A 19,565-nucleotide genomic window follows, 5' to 3' on the forward strand; every position below is an offset into this window, starting at 1 on the left:
TCTACAGAAAAATGTGGCTTCAGCAGAGAGCACTTTCCATAAAGTCCTCTCTCTCTCTCTCGATCTATAGATATCCGTTCCATATTTGATCACTGAGCGTGTTGTTGAAAGGCGTCTATAGCTACTATAAATGGATACGAAGAAGAATCCACTGAGCGCAGAAGAGAACGGATGAGCGAAAGAGCACTCAATGCAGGCTTCCACAGCTGCACATCCAAACACGCTGCAGCATCTGACTTTCGAGCTCTTAAGCGTATTTATCAACACGCTGCAGCACCTGGCTTTCGAGTTTTTGGCACTGCTGCTGAGATAAGTACGAGGCCGTTTTGGGTGTGGGACTTACAGGGTACCTGTCAAACTTCTATGATCCCAAACGTCAGCCCGAGTAATTTATTTTTCGGAGAGACTCAAAATACTTTACACTGGGCCGATCGAGCCAAACAGATTCGAACCAGAAGCTACCATGTTCCGGTGTTGATGGAAAAAAAGGGAACCAATCCGCTATTCTGTGTTTGGATGCTAATACACGATAATTTCTTTAGGCTTGCGAGGCAGATTCAACTGCCGGAATCTGGGTCGGAGCAAGCGAGGCTAGTATTAGAAGTGCAAAAAGAGAATCAACAACTGCGTATGCAGCTTGCGCACTTGCAACGGAAGCTTTTGACCGTCTAAAGCAATGCAATTTTCGAACGGCGCTCTGCATCTTTCACGCATGGTTTATCCACCTCTTGCCCGACTCCCAAGACAATCCCCACAGTAGGTAGACACTTTACAGGTCAAGAGCGCAGGATCGAGGATCTGCAAAGAACTGTGCAGGGGTTAGAGGAGGAGAGGGATCAAAATCGGCGAAGGTCTACTCGGCGAGAGGAGAAACTAACAGCATTGATCTAGTCCACCTTAGCAAAAATCCACCTTAGCAAGTCCGCTTTAGACGGGCCCTCAAAGGGCAAAGGGCAACTCTGTCGTTGCTATAGCCTGCCCCTAGCGGGGCAGCGCTAATAAACCTAAAAATTCTGTAATTTTCCCTTTGCAAGAAAAACGATTACTTTACTAAAGCCTACCCTCACAGGGCAGGCGGTGTTTGCAGAATTCTTTCCGCTTCTGATGGGCATCGCATGGGGAGACGATTTGAGGTTCTGGCGGTGGGAATCTTCTAAAAGTTCTTGTTTTTCCAAGGTGAAGTTTTTAACATTGCGTGCAACTTGACTGCCCAGTTCTTAAGTTGTAATTGAGCATGACAGCAGGGTTCTGGTCATAGAAATTGCACACCCTCACGTATATTCGATAGGGAGGCGCATCTATGACTGTTCAAGCGATGTTTATTTCATGGGAGTCTTGCAGAAATTGTGCCATGATGGAGGCCTGCACAAAGCACATGAGGCTGTGACCCATATGATCAAAGAAGGAATGTGGGTGTCGATTGAGACATGGGCTTGTCTTCTGCAGGAGTGCATTAAAAAGAATGACCTAGTGGTAGGTAGGCAATTACATACCATGATTGCTGAGACTGGTGATCAATCAAATGTAAAGCTTGGACGCCTCTTAATCCGCATGTTTGCCTCTTGTGGAAGCATGCTTGAAGCAGTCCAAGTTTTTGACAGTTTGAAGGAACATAATGTGTTTTCATGGACAGCAATTATTTCTGCACATGCACAACATGGCCAAGTTGATCATGCTGTGGAACTCTACAGCCAAATGCAAATGTCAGCTGTGAAACCAAGCTCCTACACTTTTGTTGCAGTTCTCAAAGCTTGTGCCATCAAAGCAGCCATAGTAAAGGGAAAATTTATCCATGCTGACATCATGAAAAGGGGCCTTGAAAGGGACCAATTTGTCGGAAGTGCTCTGGTGGACATGTATGCCAAATGTGCTAGTCTAGGAGACGCGCGCAATGTGTTTGACAATTTGCCAGAACTTGATGTTGTACTATGGTCTGTAATGATATCAGGATATGCTGAACATAACCATGGGTGGGAAGCACTTCAATTATATGAGGAAATGCAACAAAAGGGCATAGAGCCAAACAACGTGACCTTTTTGTGCCTTCTTAAAGCATCTGCCAGCATAGGAGCGTTAGATCAAGGCAAGCTGATCCATAACCATACAATCAATCAAGGCCTTGCCTCAGATCTGTTTATTGGAAGCACCTTGATCTACATGTATGCCAAATGTGGCAGCTTACAGTATGCACGCTGTGTGTTTGACAAGTTACCAACACAAAACGTGGTGTCATGGTCTGCCATTATTGCAGGATATGCTGAAGATGGGTATGTTCAGGAAGCTCTGCAACTTTTTCAGAAAATGCAACAGCATGGCATAGACCCCGATGAGGTCACTTACGTTTCTATTTTGAAAGCATGTGCCTGTTCAGCAGCCTTACGTCAGGGACAGGTGATTCATGTGGAGATTATGAAGCGAAGGCTGGAGTCAAATCCTTTTGTTGGAAGTGCTCTGCTAGATATGTATGCGAGATGTAATAGCCTCAAGGATGCACGCATTGTCTTTGACAGCCTGCCTGCAAGAAATGTTGTGTCATGGTCTGCAATGATTGCAGGATATGCTGAGCATGGGTATGGTGATGAAGCTCTCCAATTATTTCAGAAAATGAATCAAGAGGGAAAAAGGCCAAATAAGGTCACGTTTGTATGCATCCTCAAAGCCTGCTCTAGCATATCCGCCCTAGATCAGGGCAAGCTTATTCATATCACTATCATAAAACAAGGGCTTGATTCAGAGCTGACTGTGCAAAATGCCCTCGCTGACATGTATATCAAATGCGGCAGCCTGGAGGATGCACACAAGGTGTTCGAAAAATTCTGTATACGCGATGTTGTATCATGGTCTGCCATGATTGCAGGATGCGCTGATCATAGATACGATGAGGAAGCATTCCAGCTGTACGAAGAAATGCTACTGGAAGGTACGGATCCCAACGAGGTTACGTTTGTGGGCATCCTCAAAGCATGTTCCAGTTTAGCTAACCTTATGAAAGGAGGGTTTGAGTCAGACCTTTTCATAGGAAATGCCCTGGTTGATATGTACGCCAAATGTGGTAGTTTAGTGGATGCAGACAGGGTATTTGCAAGCTTGCCAACACAAGATGTGGTGTCATTGAATGCAAAACTTGCAGGGTATGCGGTCCATGGGCACAGTGAGGATGCCCTAGAGTTGTATAAGGAACTGATACAGAACGGCATAGAAGCAAACCAAGTAACCTTTGTTTGCATCCTCAAAGCATGCTCTAGCTTAGCAACTCTAGATCATTGCAAGCTGATCCATGCTGAGATCATGAAAAGAGAACTAGAATCAGATCTTTTTGTTGGAAACAGCCTGGTGGATTCTTATGCCAAATGTGGTAGCCTGGAGGATGCACACAAGTTGTTTGATGGGCTGTTGTCGCGGGATATTGTATCATGGAATGCAATGATTGCTGGATACATTGAGCATGGACACTGTAAGGTGGCTCAGCATTACCTTGAGACCATGCAGCTCGAAGGCACTAGGCCAGACAATGTGACCTTTGCATGCCTCCTGTCTGGTTGCAGCCATGCAGGTCTAGTGTGGGACAGCCATCATTACTTGAAGTCCATGATGTTAAACTACAATCTGGTGCCAACAATTGAACACTATGCCTGCATGGTTGACGTTCTTGGTCGAGCTGGATGCTTGAATGAGGCAGAAGAATTGGCCTTGAGAATGCCATTTCAACCAAATTCTGTTGTGTGGGTGGCTTTGTTAGGTTCTTGTGTCAAGTGTGGGGATCTGGAGGTAGGGAGGAGAGCCTTTGATTGCCTTATAGAAGCTGATCGCAGAAATGCTGCTGGGTATGTGCTGATGTCAAACATTTATATAGCCAATCACATGTGGCAGGATGCACAGAACATACTAGAATTAAGAGCATTAAAAAAAGTGTGAAAGCTATCTAAGAAGAGCTATTGGGCAATTTTGAAAAGAGGGTCTTTAGAGATTTTGCAAATTGTGGACTTGGGATTGGGACAATTGACCTCAGGCCAGGCTATGATGAACAAATGGCTCGCATGAGGAGTGCTTGATCCCTCTTGGCTTTCAAGGGTTATGTATCTTCTCAAATTAGAACTCTTAGCTTAACTACTATTGTAACGAGGATTTGTTCATGGTTGAAAGTCTAGCAGGAAACAAGCGCTTCTGGTGTAGTATATTTCCCATGTGCTTACTTTTGGGAAAGGCATATGTTTAGATGCCTCATGTATCGAGCACATGCCTGAAAATCCACATAGTAAAAACTGAGTTCAGACTTGGACGGTCTTTTGGGGTGTTCCCAGCTACATGTGGCTTGACTTTTCAAGCCAAATATGGCTTGCACCTTTACGATCCGAATGTATATAGAAGTGTTATAGCAGATGTGTGTGAGCAGTAGTGGAAGAGAAGCATTTGTAGTCCACATACCGGTGAGGGAAAGATGACATCTGGCTTAGCAAGTGTAGATCCTGACATTAGCAATCGACAAATGGTTGGATAAAGTTTTAGCAGAACTGCTCTAGATGGATGCCATGGGTATTTGGAGCAAATGTCGCAGGTATGCAGGAAACTTGCTAAATTGGGAATTTGCATGACCTTTCCAGCAAGGAGCCAAATTCTTTAAGCATGGGTGCAAGTGGAATTGATGCCATCTTACTTGGAGACTAGTACATGTACAGAGGTCGAGTGTCTTCTACAGAATACAATGTAGAGTAATAAAGGAATTAATTTATGTTTCATGGAGATAATTGAGGAACAACCTTCTTGAAGATTTCCAGAGCAGCGATGGAAACATTCATTTTCAAACTAATGTAGTATACCCATGTTTGGACTAGGAAGTATAACATTACGTTTATCAATGGATAGACGAGTTGAATGAAAGGCTGCTTGGAGCCACCTTAAATGAAAGATTGTAACAATACCGGACAAGCGAAGCTTTCATCTCTAGAAGGCAGTCCTGAACATAGTCAATGTGTCGAGGAAGTTGCATTTCAACGAAACACAAGGCAATCAGGTTGTTATTGAGTACCAGCGTTAGAGGTCATATTTTTGTATGTTTGGCAGTCATGATTCACTAGATCTTGGAGGATTCGGGTCTCCTTAGCTTCTGTGAGCACATTAATCACGTGGATGCTCCCCCCCCCCCATTAATGCTTGAAAAAACCAACCATACAATCAGTGGCACTGATTGTGGCAGAAACAAAAGAAAAAAAACCCGTCAACGAGCTTGGTTTCAGAGAACTTGGCTCATTGCCTATGAATCTCTGCAACAAGGGCTAACAACCAAGGTGGGGGGCTACAACGAATGCCTCGCTCTGTCAATGCATAGAAGACAGATGCATACCAGGCCTTGCAGACACGCGCCTACCTCTCAATGGTCGCCTGAGATCCCGACGTCTCTCGCTCCATATCATGCCAAATGGCAAGAGGGTGGTTGTCGAGTGTTCTTGGTAGCCTCCCATTCACCAAGTTGCAACAAAGGGGTGATGTTGGACACCGTCTCCAAATACTATCCTCGGGTGAAGAGACCTAATATTGTCGAAAAGGAGTCGCGTCCTGTACCTTGAGCCAGAAGACCCTCTCTTCGTGGATCCTGTACGCTGGTGAGATTGTGTTAATGGAGAAGGCGTGACTCCCCATCATTAGTCAAGATGCCAAACTACAAGGGAAGTCCCGCTACATCCTCTGCATCCTAGAGGGGCCCTTGCTGAATCCTCTTGTTGCAGGGTGGCTTCATAGACACTGTGGGATCTCGTCTCAAGATCACTATCCACGCATCGGTCTCCCATCAACATGCATCTGCTCTAGCCTCGGGCAGCCATGGGCCGATGGGCAATCCCCCATGGGCAAACATCCAAAAGAAAATGTAATCTTTTGTTTCCTCCGACTGGTCCATAAGCACTATCGAATCTGGAGATGACCTCTTGGGGCACTTGCTACTTGATCCAATGCCGTTTTCTCCAAGGAGTCCAAGCAGCCACCTCCAACTTAAGCCAATGACCAAAACGTGCTGTGTACGATGAGAAGGATACCTCAACACCCCTCTCTGAGTGCCTTATTTTGGAAGGCCAAAACCACTCAACCGAATCCCACTACACCTGACAAAGGCCCAGCCCTCCCACAAGCAAAGGCGCCACCGTGACTCGTCCTAAGTCGATTTTCTCGTGTTGGGTCAATGGTGCAGTCCTTGCCTAAGCGGCCCATCACTCCGATCCTCCTTCAATCGATCAAGCCCAAGATCCCATCCCAACTTTAGGTCTCCATTTGTTCCTGGAGTGGAAGGATCTGATGGCTTGGTGTAAGTTCTGAATCATCAGGGGTACCCCTGTCATAGAGAGCCATCCATACCATTGCAGTTGGGTTGAGGCCGTGTGCAAACCCCATCCCTCCAAGACTCAGGAATGGTGGAGTCTATCTCTAGCATCTTCTTGCATGCCCCCCTCATGTGAGAGAGGGCATGAGACATGCCTTCGTCCTTGTAGGAGATGACTCCATAATCCAAAAGATCTGGCTGGGCCAGACCAATGAGCATCTGATGCCCCAATATGAAGCCCTACTGATCTCAAACTTACAGATGCCAAAGAAGGGGCTGCCACTCATACTCCTCATGACATCAAGGGTTGGCCTGAGTAAGTCTCCAAGGCTGCCACTGCTAGACTCTACGTAGACTCCTCGTTGAGGGTGAGCCCTTCCTAGTGATGAGGAGAGCCTCTGAGAAGATTTAACAATGAGACTACTACCATTGGCCTCCTGTGCGGGGGGTTTTCCTTAGAATCCATCTCTAAAGCAAGAGCTTCCAAGGCTCGGAGCCTAGGGTAAGATTTTGCACTACTAGCTTGGCTCGGCTTTGCATCTCTGGGTCTATGATTCAATTCCTCCTTCTGCCTAGGATAGTCTATCAGGCAGCCTTGGCTCTAATGTTCCTCCTGCCGTCGGATCCTGCCCACAAGAAAGTGTACACCAAGCACCTGAGATGTCGCCTTGCAAAGAAGATTTTGGCCGAGCACCGATACAAAAGCTTGGAATGCACATGAGGCTGTGACCCATATGATCAAAGAAGGAATGTGGGTGTCGATTGAGACATGGGCTTGTCTTCTGCAGGAGTGCATTAAAAAGAATGACCTAATGGTAGGTAGGCAATTACATACCATGATTGCTGAGACTGGTGATCAATCAAATGTAAAGCGTGGACGCCTCTTAATCCGCATGTTTGCCTCTTGTGGAAGCATGCTTGAAGCAGTCCAAGTTTTTGACAGTTTGAAGGAACATAATGTGTTTTCATGGACAGCAATTATTTCTGCACGTGCACAACATGGCCAAGTTGATCATGCTGTGGAACTCTACAGTCAAATGCAAATGTCAGCTGTGAAACCAAGCTCCTACACTTTTGTTGCAGTTTTCAAAGCTTGTGCCATCAAAGCAGCCCTAGTAAAGGGAAAATTTATCCATGCTGACATCATGAAAAGGGGCCTTGAAAGGGACCAATTTGTCAGAAGTGCTCTGCTGGACATGGATGCCAAATGTGCTAGCCTAGGAGACGCGCGCAATGTGTTTGACAATTTGGCGGAAATTGATGCTGTACTATGGTCTGTAATGATATCAGGATATGCTGAACATAACCATGGGTGGGAAGCACTTCAATTATACGAGGAAATGCAACAAAAGGGCATAGAGCCAAACAACGTGACCTTTTTGTGCCTTCTTAAAGCATCTGCCAGCATAGGAGCATTAGATCAAGGCAAGCTGATCCATAACCATAAATCAAAGAAGGCCTTGCCTCAGATCTGTTTATTGGAAGCACCTTGATCTACATGTATGCCAAATGTGGCAGCTTACAGTATGCACGCTGTGTGTTTGACAAGTTACCAACACAAAACGTGGTGTCATGGTCTGCCATTATTGCAGGATATGCTGATGATGGGTATGTTCAGGAAGCTCTGCAACTTTTTCAGAAAATGCAACAGCATGGCATAGACCCCGATGAGGTCACTTATGTTTCTATTTTGAAAGCATGTGCCTGTTCAGCAGCCTTACGTCAGGGACAGGTGATTCATGTGGAGATTATGAAGCGAAGGCTTGAGTCAAATCTTTTTGTTGGAAGTGCTCTGCTAGATATGTATGCAAGATGTAATAGCCTCAAGGATGCACGCATTGTCTTTGACAGCCTGCCTGCAAGAAATGTTGTGTCATGGTCTGCAATGATTGCAGGATATGCTGAGCATGGGTATGGTGATGAAGCTCTCCAATTATTTCAGAAAATGAATCAAGAGGGAAAAAGGCCAAATAAGGTCACTTTTGTATGCATCCTCAAAGCCTGCTCTAGCATATCCGCCCTAGATCAGGGCAAGCTTATTCATATCACTATCATAAAACAAGGGCTTGATTCAGAGCTGACTGTGCAAAATGCCCTCGCTGACATGAATATCAAATGCGGCAGCCTGGAGGATGCACACAAGGTGTTCGAAAATTTCTGTATACGCGATGTTGTATCATGGTTTGCCATGATTGCAGGATGCGCTGATCATAGATACGATGAGGAAGCATTCCAGCTGTACGAAGAAATGCTACTGGAAGGTACGGATCCCAACGAGGTTACGTTTGTGGGCATCCTCAAAGCATGTTCCAGTTTAGCAGCCCTAGAGAAGGGCAAGCTGATCCATGCTAACCTTATGAAAGGAGGGTTTGAGTCAGACCTTTTCATAGGAAATGCCCTGGTTGATATGTACGCCAAATGTGGTAGTTTAGTGGATGCAGACAGGGTATTCGCAAGCTTGCCAACACAAGATGTGGTGTCATTGAATGCGAAACTTGCAGGGTATGCGGTCCATGGGCACAGTGAGGATGCCCTAGAGTTGTTTAACGAACTGATACAGAACGGCATAGAAGCAAACCAAGTAACCTTTGTCTGCATCCTCAAAGCATGCTCTAGCTTAGCAACTCTAGATCATTGCAAGTTGATCCATGCTGAGATCATGAAAAGAGAACTAGAATCAGATCTTTTTGTTGGAAACAGCCTGGTGGATTCTTATGCCAAATGTGGTAGCCTGGAGGATGCACACAAGTTGTCTGATGGGCTGTCGTCGCGGGATATTGTATCATGGAATGCAATGATTGCTGGATACATTGAGCATGGACACTGTAAGGTGGCTCAGCATTACCTTGAGACCATGCAGCTCGAAGGCATTAGGCCAGACGATGTGACCTTTGCATGCCTCCTGTCTGGTTGCAGCCATGCAGGTCTAGTGTGGGACAGCCATCGTTACTTGAAGTCCATGATGCTAAACTACAATCTGGTGCCAACAATTGAACACTATGCCTGCATGGTTGACATTCTTGGTCGAGCTGGATGCTTGAATGAGGCAGAAGAATTGGCCTTGAGAATGCCATTTCAACCAAATTCTGTTGTGTGGGTGGCTTTGTTAGGTTCTTGTGTCAAGTGTGGGGATCTGGAGGTAGGGAGGAGGGCCTTTGATTGCCTTATAGAAGCTGATCGCAGAAATGCTGCTGGGTATGTGCTGATGTCAAACATTTATATAGCCAATCACATGTGGCAGGATGCACAGAACATACTAGAATTAAGAGCATTAAAAAAAGTGTGAAAGCTATTTAAGAAGAGCTATTGGGCAATTTTGAAAAGAGGGTCTTTAGAGATTTTGCAAATTGTGGACTTGGAATTGGGACAATTGACCTCATGCCAGGCTATGATGAACAAATGGCTCGCATGACGAGTGCTTGACCCCTCTTGGCTTTCAAGGGTTATGTATCTTCTCAAATTAGAACTCTTAGCTTAACCAGTATTGTAACGAGGATTTGTTCATGGTTGAAAGTCTAGCAGGAAACAAGCGCTTCTGGTGTAGTATATTTCCCATGTGCTTACTTTTAGGAAATTCCCTGCTTGATATGTACGCCAAATGTGGTAGTTTAGTGGATGTAGACAGGGTATTTGCAAGCTTGCCAACACAAGATGTGGTGTCATTGAATGCAAAACTTGCAGGGTATGGGGTCCATGGGCACAGTGAGGATGCCCTAGAGTTGTTCAAGGAACTGATACAGAACGGCATAGAAGCAAACCAAGTAACCTTTGTCTGCATCCTCAAAGCATGCTCTAGCTTAGCAACTCTAGATCATTGCAAGCTGATCCATGCTGAGATCATGAAAAAAGAACTAGAATCAGATCTTTTTGTTCGAAACAGCCTGGTGGATAATCATGCCAAATGTGGTAGCCTGGAGAATGCACACAAGTTGTTTGATGGGCTATCGTCGCGGGATATTGTATCATGGAATGCAATGATTGCTGGATACATTGAGCATGGACACTGTAACGTGGCTCAGCATTACCTTGAGACCATGCAGCTCGAAGGCATTAGGCCAGACGATGTGACCTTTGCATGCCTCCTGTCTGGTTGCAGCCATGCAGGTCTAGTGTGGGACAGCCATCATTACTTGAAGTCCATGATGCTAAACTACAATCTGGTGCCAACAATTGAACACTATGCCTGCATGGTTGACGTTCTTGGTCGAGCTGGATGCTTGAATGAGGCAGAAGAATTGGCCTTGAGAATGCCATTTCAACCAAATTCTGTTGTGTGGGTGGCTTTGTTAGGTTCTTGTGTCAAGTGTGGGGATCTGGAGGTAGGGAGGAGAGCCTTTGATTGCCTTATAGAAGCTGATCGCAGAAATGCTGCTGGGTATGTGCTGATGTCAAACATTTATATAGCCAATCACATGTGGCAGGATGCACAGAACTTACTAGAATTAAGAGCATTAAAAAAAGTGTGAAAGCTATCTAAGAAGAGCTATTGGGCAATTTTGAAAAGAGGGTCTTTAGAGATTTTGCAAATTGTGGACTTGGGATTGGGACAATTGACCTCAGGCCAGGCTATGATGAACAAATGGCTCGCATGACGAGTGCTTGATCCCTCTTGGCTTTCAAGGGTTATGTATCTTCTCAAATTAGAACTCTTAGCTTAACCACTATCGTAACGAGGATTTGTTCATGGTTGAAAGTCTAGCAGGAAACAAGCGCTTCTGGTGTAGTATATATTTCCCATGTGCTTACTTTTGGGAAAGGCATATGTTTAGATGCCTCATGTATCGAGCACATGCCTGAAAATCCACATAGTAAAAACTGAGTTCAGACTTGGAGGGTCTTCTAGGGTGTTCCCAGCTACATGTGGCTTGACCTTTCAAGCCAAATATGGCGTGCACCTCTACGATCTGAATGTATATAGAAGTGTTATAGCAGATGTGTGTGAGCAGTAGTGGAAGAGAAGCATTGGTAGTCCACATACCGGTGAGGGAAAGATGACATCTGGCTTAGCAAGTGTAGATGCTGACATTAGCAATCGACAAATGGTTGGATAAAGTTTTAGCAGAACTGCTCTAGATGGATGCCATGGGTCTTTGGAACAAATGTCGCAGCTTTTTATGGAGAGATCATAGAATCATGATGATGCTTTCTTGTATGCAGGAAACTTGCTAAATTGGGAATTTGCATGACCTTTCCAGCAAGGAGCCAAATTCTTTAAGCATGGGTGCAAGTCGAATCGATGCCATCTTACTTGGAGACTAGTACATGTACAGAGGTGGAGTGTCTTCTACACAATACAATGTAGAGTAATAAAGGAATTAATTTATGTTTCATGGAGATAATTGAGGAACAACCTTCTTGAAGATTTCCAGAGCAGCGATGGAAACATTCATTTTCAAACTAATGTAGTATACCCATGTTTGGACTAGGAAGTATAACATTACGTTTATCAATGGATAGACGAGTTGAATGAAAGGCTGCTTGGAGCCACCTTAAATGAAAGATTGTAACAATGCCTGACAAACGAAGCTTTCATCTCTAGAAGTCAGTCCTGAACATAGTCAATGTGTCGAGGAAGTTGCATTTCAACGAAACACAAGGCAATCAGGTTGTTATTGAGTACCAGCGTTAGAGGTCATATTTTTGTATGTTTGGCAGTCATGATTCACTGGATCTTGGAGGATTGGGGTCTCCTTAGCTTCTGTGAGCACATTAATCATGTGGATCCCCCCCCCCCCATTAATGCTTGGAAAAACCAACCATACAATCAGTGGCACTGATTGTGGCATAAACAAAAGAAGAAAAACCCGTCAACGAGCTTGGTTTTAGAGAACCCGTCTCATTGCCTATGAATCTCTGCAACAAGGGCTAACAACCAAGGTGGGGGGCTACAGCGAATGCCTCGCTCTGTCAATGCATAGAAGACAGATCCATACCAGGCCTTGCAGACACGCGCCCACCTCTCAATGGTCGCTCGAGATCCCGAGGTCTCTCGCTCCATATCATGCCAAATGGTAAGAGGGTGGTTGTCGAGGGGTCTTGGTAGCCTCCCATTCACCAAGTTGCAACAAAGGGGTGATGTTGGACACCGTCTCCAAATACTATCCTCGGGTGAAGAGACCTAATATTGTCGAAAAGGAGTCGCGTCCTGTACCTTGACCCAGAAGACCCTCTCTCCGTGGATCCTGTAAGCTGGTGAGACTGTGTTAATGGAGAAGCTGTGACCCCCCGTCATTACTAAAGATGCCAAACTACAAGTGAAGTCCCGACATCCTCTGCATCCTAGAGGGCCCCTTGCCGAATCCTCTTGCTGCAGGGTAGCTTCATAGACACTGTGGGATCGTCTCAAGATCACATCTGTGCATCGGTCTCCCATCAACATGCATCTGCTCTAGCCATGGGCAGCCATGGGCCGATGGGCAATCCCCCATGGGCAAGCATCCAAAAGAAAATGCAATCTTTTGTGGCCTCCGACTGGTCCATAAGCACTATCAAATCTGGAGATGACCTGTTGGGGCACTTGCTGCTTGATCCAATGCCGTTTTCTCCAAGGAGTCCAGGCAGCCACCTCCAACTTAAGCCAATGACCAAAACGTGCTGTGTACGATGAGAAGGACACCTCAACACACCTCTATGAGTGCCTTATTTTGGAAGGCCAAAACCACTCAACCGGATCCCACTACACCTCACGAAGGGGCCAGCCCTCCCACAAGCAAAGGCGCCACCGCAACTCGTCCTAAGTCAAAATTTTCTCATGTTGGGTCAATGGTGCAGTCCTTGCCTAAGCGGCCCGTCACTCCGATCCTCCTTCAATCAATCAAGCCTAAGATCCCATCCCATTATTAGGTCTCCATTTGTTCCTGGAGTGGAAGGATCTGATGGCTTGGTGCAAGTTCTGAATCATCAGGGGTACCCCTGTCATAGAGAGCCATCCATACCATTGCAGTTGGGTTGAGGCCGTGTGCAAACCCCATCACTCCAAGACTCAGGAATGGTGGAGTCTATCTCTAGCATCTTCTTGCATGCCCCCCTCATGTGAGAGAGGGCATGAGACATGCCTTCGTCCTTGTAGGAGATGACTCCATAATCCAAAAGATTTGGCCGGGCCAGACCAATGTGCATCTGATGCCCAAATATGAAGCCCTGCTGATCTCGAACTTACAGATGCCAAAGAAGGGGCTGCCACTCATACTCCTCATGACATCAAGGGTTGGCCTGAGTAAGTCTCCAAGGCTGCCACTGCTAGACTCTACGTAGACTCCTCGTTGAGGGTGAGCCCTTCCTAGTGATGAGGAGAGCCTCTGAAAAGATTTACCAATGAGACTACTACCATTGGCCTCCTGTGCGGGGGGTTTTCCTTAGAATCCATCTCTAAAGCAAGAGCTTCCAAGGCTCGGAGCCTAGGGTAAGATTTTGCACTACTAGCTTGGCTCAGCTTTGCATCTCTGGGTCTATGATTCCAATCCTCCTTCTGCCTAGGATAGTCTATCAGGCAGCCTTGGCTCTAATGTTCCTCCTGCCGTCAGATCCTGCCCACAAGAAAGTGTACACCAAGCACCTGAGATGTCGCTTGCAACCCTTGTGAAAGCACTAACACGATGCAAAGTACCAAGCCATGGCCAAAAGGACCTGTGGGCCATGAGGGATCGCCTTGCAAGGGAGATTTTGGCCGAGCACCGATACAAAAGCTTGGAATGCACATGAGGCTGTGACCCATATGATCAAAGAAGGAATGTGGGTGTCGATTGAGACATGGGCTTGTCTTCTGCAGGAGTGCATTAAAAACAATGACCTAGTGGTAGGTAGGCAATTACATACCATGATTGCTGAGACTGGTGATCAATCAAATGTAAAGCTTGGACGCCTCTTAATCCGCATGTTTGCCTCTTGTGGAAGCATGCTTGAAGCAGTCCAAGTTTTTGACAGTTTGAAGGAACATAATGTGTTTTCATGGACAGCAATTATTTCTGCACGTGCACAACATGGCCAAGTTGATCATGCTGTGGAACTCTACAGCCAAATGCAAATGTCAGCTGTGAAACCAAGCTCCTACACTTTTGTTGCAGTTCTCAAAGCTTGTGCCATCAAAGCAGCCCTAGTAAAGGGAAAATTTATCCATGCTGACATCATGAAAAGGGGCCTTGAAAGGGAGCAATTTGTCAGAAGTGCTCTGCTGGACATGGATGCCAAATGTGCTAGCCTACGAGACGCGCGCAATGTGTTTGACAATTTGCCGGAACTTGATGCTGTACTATGGTCTGTAATGATATCAGGATATGCTGAACATAACCATGGGTGGGAAGCACTTCAATTATACGAGGAAATGCAACAAAAGGGCATAGAGCCAAACAACGTGACCTTTTTGTGCCTTCTTAAAGCATCTGCCAGCATAGGAGCATTAGATCAAGGCAAGCTGATCCATAACCATACAATCAAAGAAGGCCTTGCCTCAGATCTGTTTATTGGAAGCACCTTGATCTATATGTATGCCAAATGTGGCAGCTTATAGTATGCACGCTGTGTGTTTGACAAGTTACCAACACGAAACGTGGTGTCATGGTCTGCCATTATTGCAGGATATGCTGATGATGGGTATGTTCAGGAAGCTCTGCAACTTTTTCCGAAAATGCAACAGCATGGCATAGACCCCGATGAGGTCACTTATGTTTCTATTTTGAAAGCATGTGCCTGTTCAGCAGCCTTACGTCAGGGACAGGTGATTCATGTGGAGATTATGAAGCAAAGGCTTGAGTCAAATCTTTTTGTTGGAAGTGCTCTGCTAGATATGTATGCGAGATGTAATAGCCTCAAGGATGCACGCATTGTCTTTGACAGCCTGCCTGCAAGAAATGTTGTGTCATGGTCTGCAATGATTGCAGGATATGCTGAGCATGGGTATGGTGATGAAGCTCTCCAATTATTTCAGAAAATGAATCAAGAGGGAAAAAGGCCAAATAAGGTCACGTTTGTATGCATCCTCAAAGCCTGCTTTAGCATATCCGCCCTAGATCAGGGCAAGCTTATTCATATCACTATCATAAAACAAGGGCTTGATTCAGAGCTGACTGTGCAAAATGCCCTCGCTGACATGTATATCAAATGCGGCAGCCTGGAGGATGCACACAAGGTGTTCGAAAAATTCTGTATACGCGATGTTGTATCATGGTTTGCCACGATTGCAGGATGCGCTGATCATAGATACGATGAGGAAGCATTCCAGCTGTACGAAGAAATGCTACTGGAAGGTACGGATCCCAACGAGGTTACGTTTGTGGGCATCCTCAAAGCATGTTCCAGTTTAGCAGCCCTAGAGAAGGGCAAGCTGATCCATGCTAACCTTATGAAAGGAGGGTTTGAGTCAGACCTTTTCATAGGAAATGCCCTGGTTGATATGTATGCCAAATGTGGTAGTTTAGTGGATGCAGACAGGGTATTTGCAAGCTTGCCAACACAAGATGTGGTGTCATTGAATGCGAAACTTGCAGGGTATGCGGTCCATGGGCACAGTGAGGATGCCCTAGAGTTGTTCAAGGAACTGATACAGAATGGCATAGAAGCAAACCAAGTAACCTTTGTCTGCATCCTCAAAGCATGCTCTAGCTTAGCAACTCTAGATCATTGCAAGCTGATCCATGCTGAGATCATGAAAAGAGAACTAGAATCAGATCTTTTTGTTGGAAACAGCCTGGTGGATTCTTATGCCAAATGTGGTAGCCTAGAGGATGCACACAAGTTGTTTGATGGGCTGTCGTGGCAGGATATTGTATCATGGAATGCAATGATTGCTGGATACATTGAGCATGGACACTGTAAGGTGGCTCAGCATTACCTTGAGACCATGCAGCTCGAAGGCATTAGGCCAGACGATGTGACCTTTGCATGCCTCCTGTCTGGTTGCAGCCATGCAGGTCTAGTGTGGGACAGCCATCATTACTTGAAGTCCATGATGCTAAACTACAATCTGGTGCCAACAATTGAACACTATGCCTGCATGGTTGACGTTCTTGGTCGAGCTGGATGCTTGAATGAGGCAGAAGAATTGGCCTTGAGAATGCCATTTCAACCAAATTCTGTTGTGTGGGTGGCTTTGTTAGGTTCTTGTGTCAAGTGTGGGGATCTGGAGGTAGGGAGGAGAGCCTTTGATTGCCTTATAGAAGCTGATCGCAGAAATGCTGCTGGGTATGTGCTGATGTCAAACATTTATATAGCCAATCACATGTGGCAGGATGCACAGAACATACTAGCATTAAGAGCATTAAAAAAAGTGTGAAAGCTATCTAAGAAGAGCTATTGGCCAATTTTGAAAAGAGGGTCTTTAGAGATTTTGCAAATTGTGGACTTGGGATTGGGACAATTGACCTCAAGCCAGGCTATGATGAACAAATGGCTCGCATGACGAGTGCTTGATCCCTCTTGGCTTTCAAGGGTTATGTATCTTCTCAAATTAGAACTCTTAGCTTAACCAGTATTCTAACGACGATTTGTTCATGGTTGAAAGTCTAGCAGGAAACAAGCGCTTCTGGTGTAGTATATTTCCCATGTGCTTACTTTTAGGAAATTCCCTGCTTGATATGTACGCCAAATGTGGTAGTTTAGTGGATGCAGACAGGGTATTTGCAAGCTTGCCAACACAAGATGTGGTGTCATTGAATGCAAAACCTGCAGGGTATGCGGTCCATGGGCACAGTGAGGATGCCCTAGAGTTGTTCAAGGAACTGATACAGAACGGCATAGAAGCAAACCAAGTAACCTTTGTCTGCATCCTCAAAGCATGCTCTAACTTAGCAACTCTAGATCATTGCAAGCTGATCCATGCTGAGATCATGAAAAGAGAACTAGAATCAGATCTTTTTGTTGGAAACAGCCTAGTGGATACTTATGCCAAATGTGGTAGCCTGGAGGACGCACACAAGTTGTTGGATGGGCTATCGTCGCGGGATATTGTATCATGGAATGCAATGATTGCTGGATACATTGAGGATGGACACTGTAACGTGGCTCAGCATTACCTTGAGACCATGCAGCTCGAAGGCATTAGGCCAGACGATGTGACCTTTGCATGCCTCCTGTCTGGTTGCAGCCATGCAGGTCTAGTGTGGGACTGCCATCATTACTTGAAGTCCATGATGCTAAACTACAATCTGGTGCCAACAATTGAACACTATGCCTGCATGGTTGACGTTCTTGGTCGAGCTGGATGCTTGAATGAGGCAGAAGAATTGGCCTTGAGAATGCCATTTCAACCAAATTCTGTTGTGTGGGTGGCTTTGTTAGGTTCTTGTGTCCTGATCGCAGAAATGCTGCTGGGTATGTGCTGATGTCAAACATTTATATAGCCAATCACATGTGGCAGGATGCACAGAACATACTAGAATTAAGAGCATTAAAAAAAGTGTGAAAGCTACCTAAGAAGAGCTATTGGGCAATTTTGAAAAGAGGGTCTTTAGAGATTTTGCAAATTGTGGACTTGGGATTGGGACAATTGACCTCAGGCCAGCTATGATGAATAAATGGCTCGCATGACGAGTGCTTGATCCCTCTTGGCTTTCAGGGGTTATGTATCTTCTCAAATTAGAACTCTTAGCTTAACCACTATCGTAACGAGGATTTGTTCATGGTTGAAAGTCTAGAAGGAAACAAGCGCTTCTGGTGTAGTATATTTCCCATGTGCTTACTTTTGGGAAAAGCATATGTTTAGATGCCTCATGTATCGAGCACATGCCTGAAAATCCACATAGTAAAAACTGAGTTCAGACTTGGAGGGTCTTCTAGGGTGTTCCCAGCTACATGTGGCTTGACCTTTCAAGCCAAATATGGCGTGCACCTCTACGATCTGAATGTATATAGAAGTGTTATAGCAGATGTGTGTCAGCAGTAGTGGAAGAGAAGCATTGGTAGTCCACATACCGGTGAGGGAAAGATGACATCTGGCTTAGCAAGTGTAGATGCTGACATTAGCAATCGACAAATGGTTGGATAAAGTTTTAGCAGAACTGCTCTAGATGGATGCCATGGGTCTTTGGAACAAATGTCGCAGCTTTTTATGGAGAGATCATAGAATCATGATGATGCTTTCTTGTATGCAGGAAACTTGCTAAATTGGGAATTTGCATGACCTTTCCAGCAAGGAGCCAAATTCTTTAAGCATGGGTGCAAGTCGAATCGATGCCATCTTACTTGGAGACTAGTACATGTACAGAGGTGGAGTGTCTTCTACGGAATACAATGTAGAGTAATAAAGGAATTAATTTATGTTTCATGGAGATAATTGAGGAACAACCTTCTTGAAGATTTCCAGAGCAGCGATGGAAACATTCATTTTCAAACTAATGTAGTATACCCATGTTTGGACTAGGAAGTATAACATTACGTTTATCAATGGATAGACGAGTTGAATGAAAGGCTGCTTGGAGCCACCTTAAATGAAAGATTGTAACAATACTTGACAAACGAAGCTTTCATCTCTAGAAGGCAGTCCTAAACATAGTCAATGTGTCGAGGAAGTTGCATTTCAACGAAACACAAGGCAACGAAACACAAGGCAATCAGGTTGTTATTGAGTACCAGCATTAGAGGTCATATTTTTGTATGTTTGGCAGTCATGATTCACTGGATCTTGGAGGATTTGGGTCTCCTTAGCTTCTGTGAGCACATTAATCATGTGGATCCTCCCCCCCCCCCATTAATGCTTGAAAAAACCAACCATACAATCAGTGGCACTGATTGTGGCAGAAACAAAAGAAGAAAAACCCGTCAACGAGCTTGGTTTCAGAGAACCCGGCTCATTGCCTATGAATCTCTGCAACAAGGGCTAACAACCAAGGTGGGGGGCTACAGCGAATGCCTCGCTCTGTCAATGCATAGAAGACAGATGCATACCAGGCCTTGCAGACACGCGCCCACCTCTCAATGGTCGCCCCAGATCCCGACGTCTCTCGCTCCATATCATGCCAAATGGCAAGAGGGTGGTTGTCGAGGGGTCTTGGTAGCCTCCCATTCACCAAGTTGCAACAAAGGGATGATGTTGGACACCGTCTCCAAATACTATCCTCGGGTGAAGAGACGTAACATTGTCGAAAAGGAGTCGCGTCCTGTACCTTGACCCAGAAGACCCTCTCTCCGTGGATCCTGTAAGCTGGTGAGACTGTGTTAATGGAGAAGCTATGACCCCCCGTCATTACTAAAGATGGCCTCCGACTGGTCCATAATCACTATCAAATCTGGAGATGACCTCTTGGGGCACTTGCTGCTTGATCCA

General features: G+C 45.4%; 1 protein-coding gene and 1 pseudogene across 1 annotated transcript; both read left to right on the forward strand.

The window, feature by feature from the left end:
- The first annotated feature begins 9,813 nt into the window (after positions 1–9,813).
- LOC147891370 (pentatricopeptide repeat-containing protein At1g08070, chloroplastic pseudogene) lies at positions 9,814–10,776 on the forward strand (annotated as a pseudogene).
- A 3,350-nt stretch (positions 10,777–14,126) lies between these two features.
- On the forward strand, positions 14,127–17,625 carry LOC147891371 (pentatricopeptide repeat-containing protein At3g16610-like). Its single transcript, XM_087389204.1, has 3 exons — positions 14,127–14,715; positions 14,884–16,486; positions 16,806–17,625. The coding sequence occupies exons 1-3, from the start codon at positions 14,127–14,129 to the stop codon at positions 17,623–17,625; spliced, it is 3,012 nt and encodes a 1,003-aa protein (XP_087245330.1).
- The last annotated feature ends 1,940 nt before the right edge of the window (positions 17,626–19,565 follow it).

The sequence above is a fragment of the Dipteris shenzhenensis genome, chromosome 18 (genome assembly GCF_047967505.1).
Source record: "Dipteris shenzhenensis isolate YYH24624 ecotype China chromosome 18, Dip_SZ_1.0, whole genome shotgun sequence".
Taxonomy (NCBI): domain Eukaryota; kingdom Viridiplantae; phylum Streptophyta; class Polypodiopsida; order Gleicheniales; family Dipteridaceae; genus Dipteris; species Dipteris shenzhenensis.

Excerpts from the sequence above, each read along its gene's own strand:
- LOC147891371 (XM_087389204.1), top strand. The coding sequence starts at position 14,127 with ATGATTGCTGAGACTGGTGATCAATCAAATGTAAAGCTTGGACGCCTC. Across the intron at positions 14,716-14,883 it reads CATAGGAGCATTAGATCAAG|GATATGCTGATGATGGGTAT; the intron begins GCAAGCTGATCC and ends CCATTATTGCAG. Across the intron at positions 16,487-16,805 it reads GATCGCAGAAATGCTGCTGG|TCTAGCAGGAAACAAGCGCT; the intron begins GTATGTGCTGAT and ends CATGGTTGAAAG.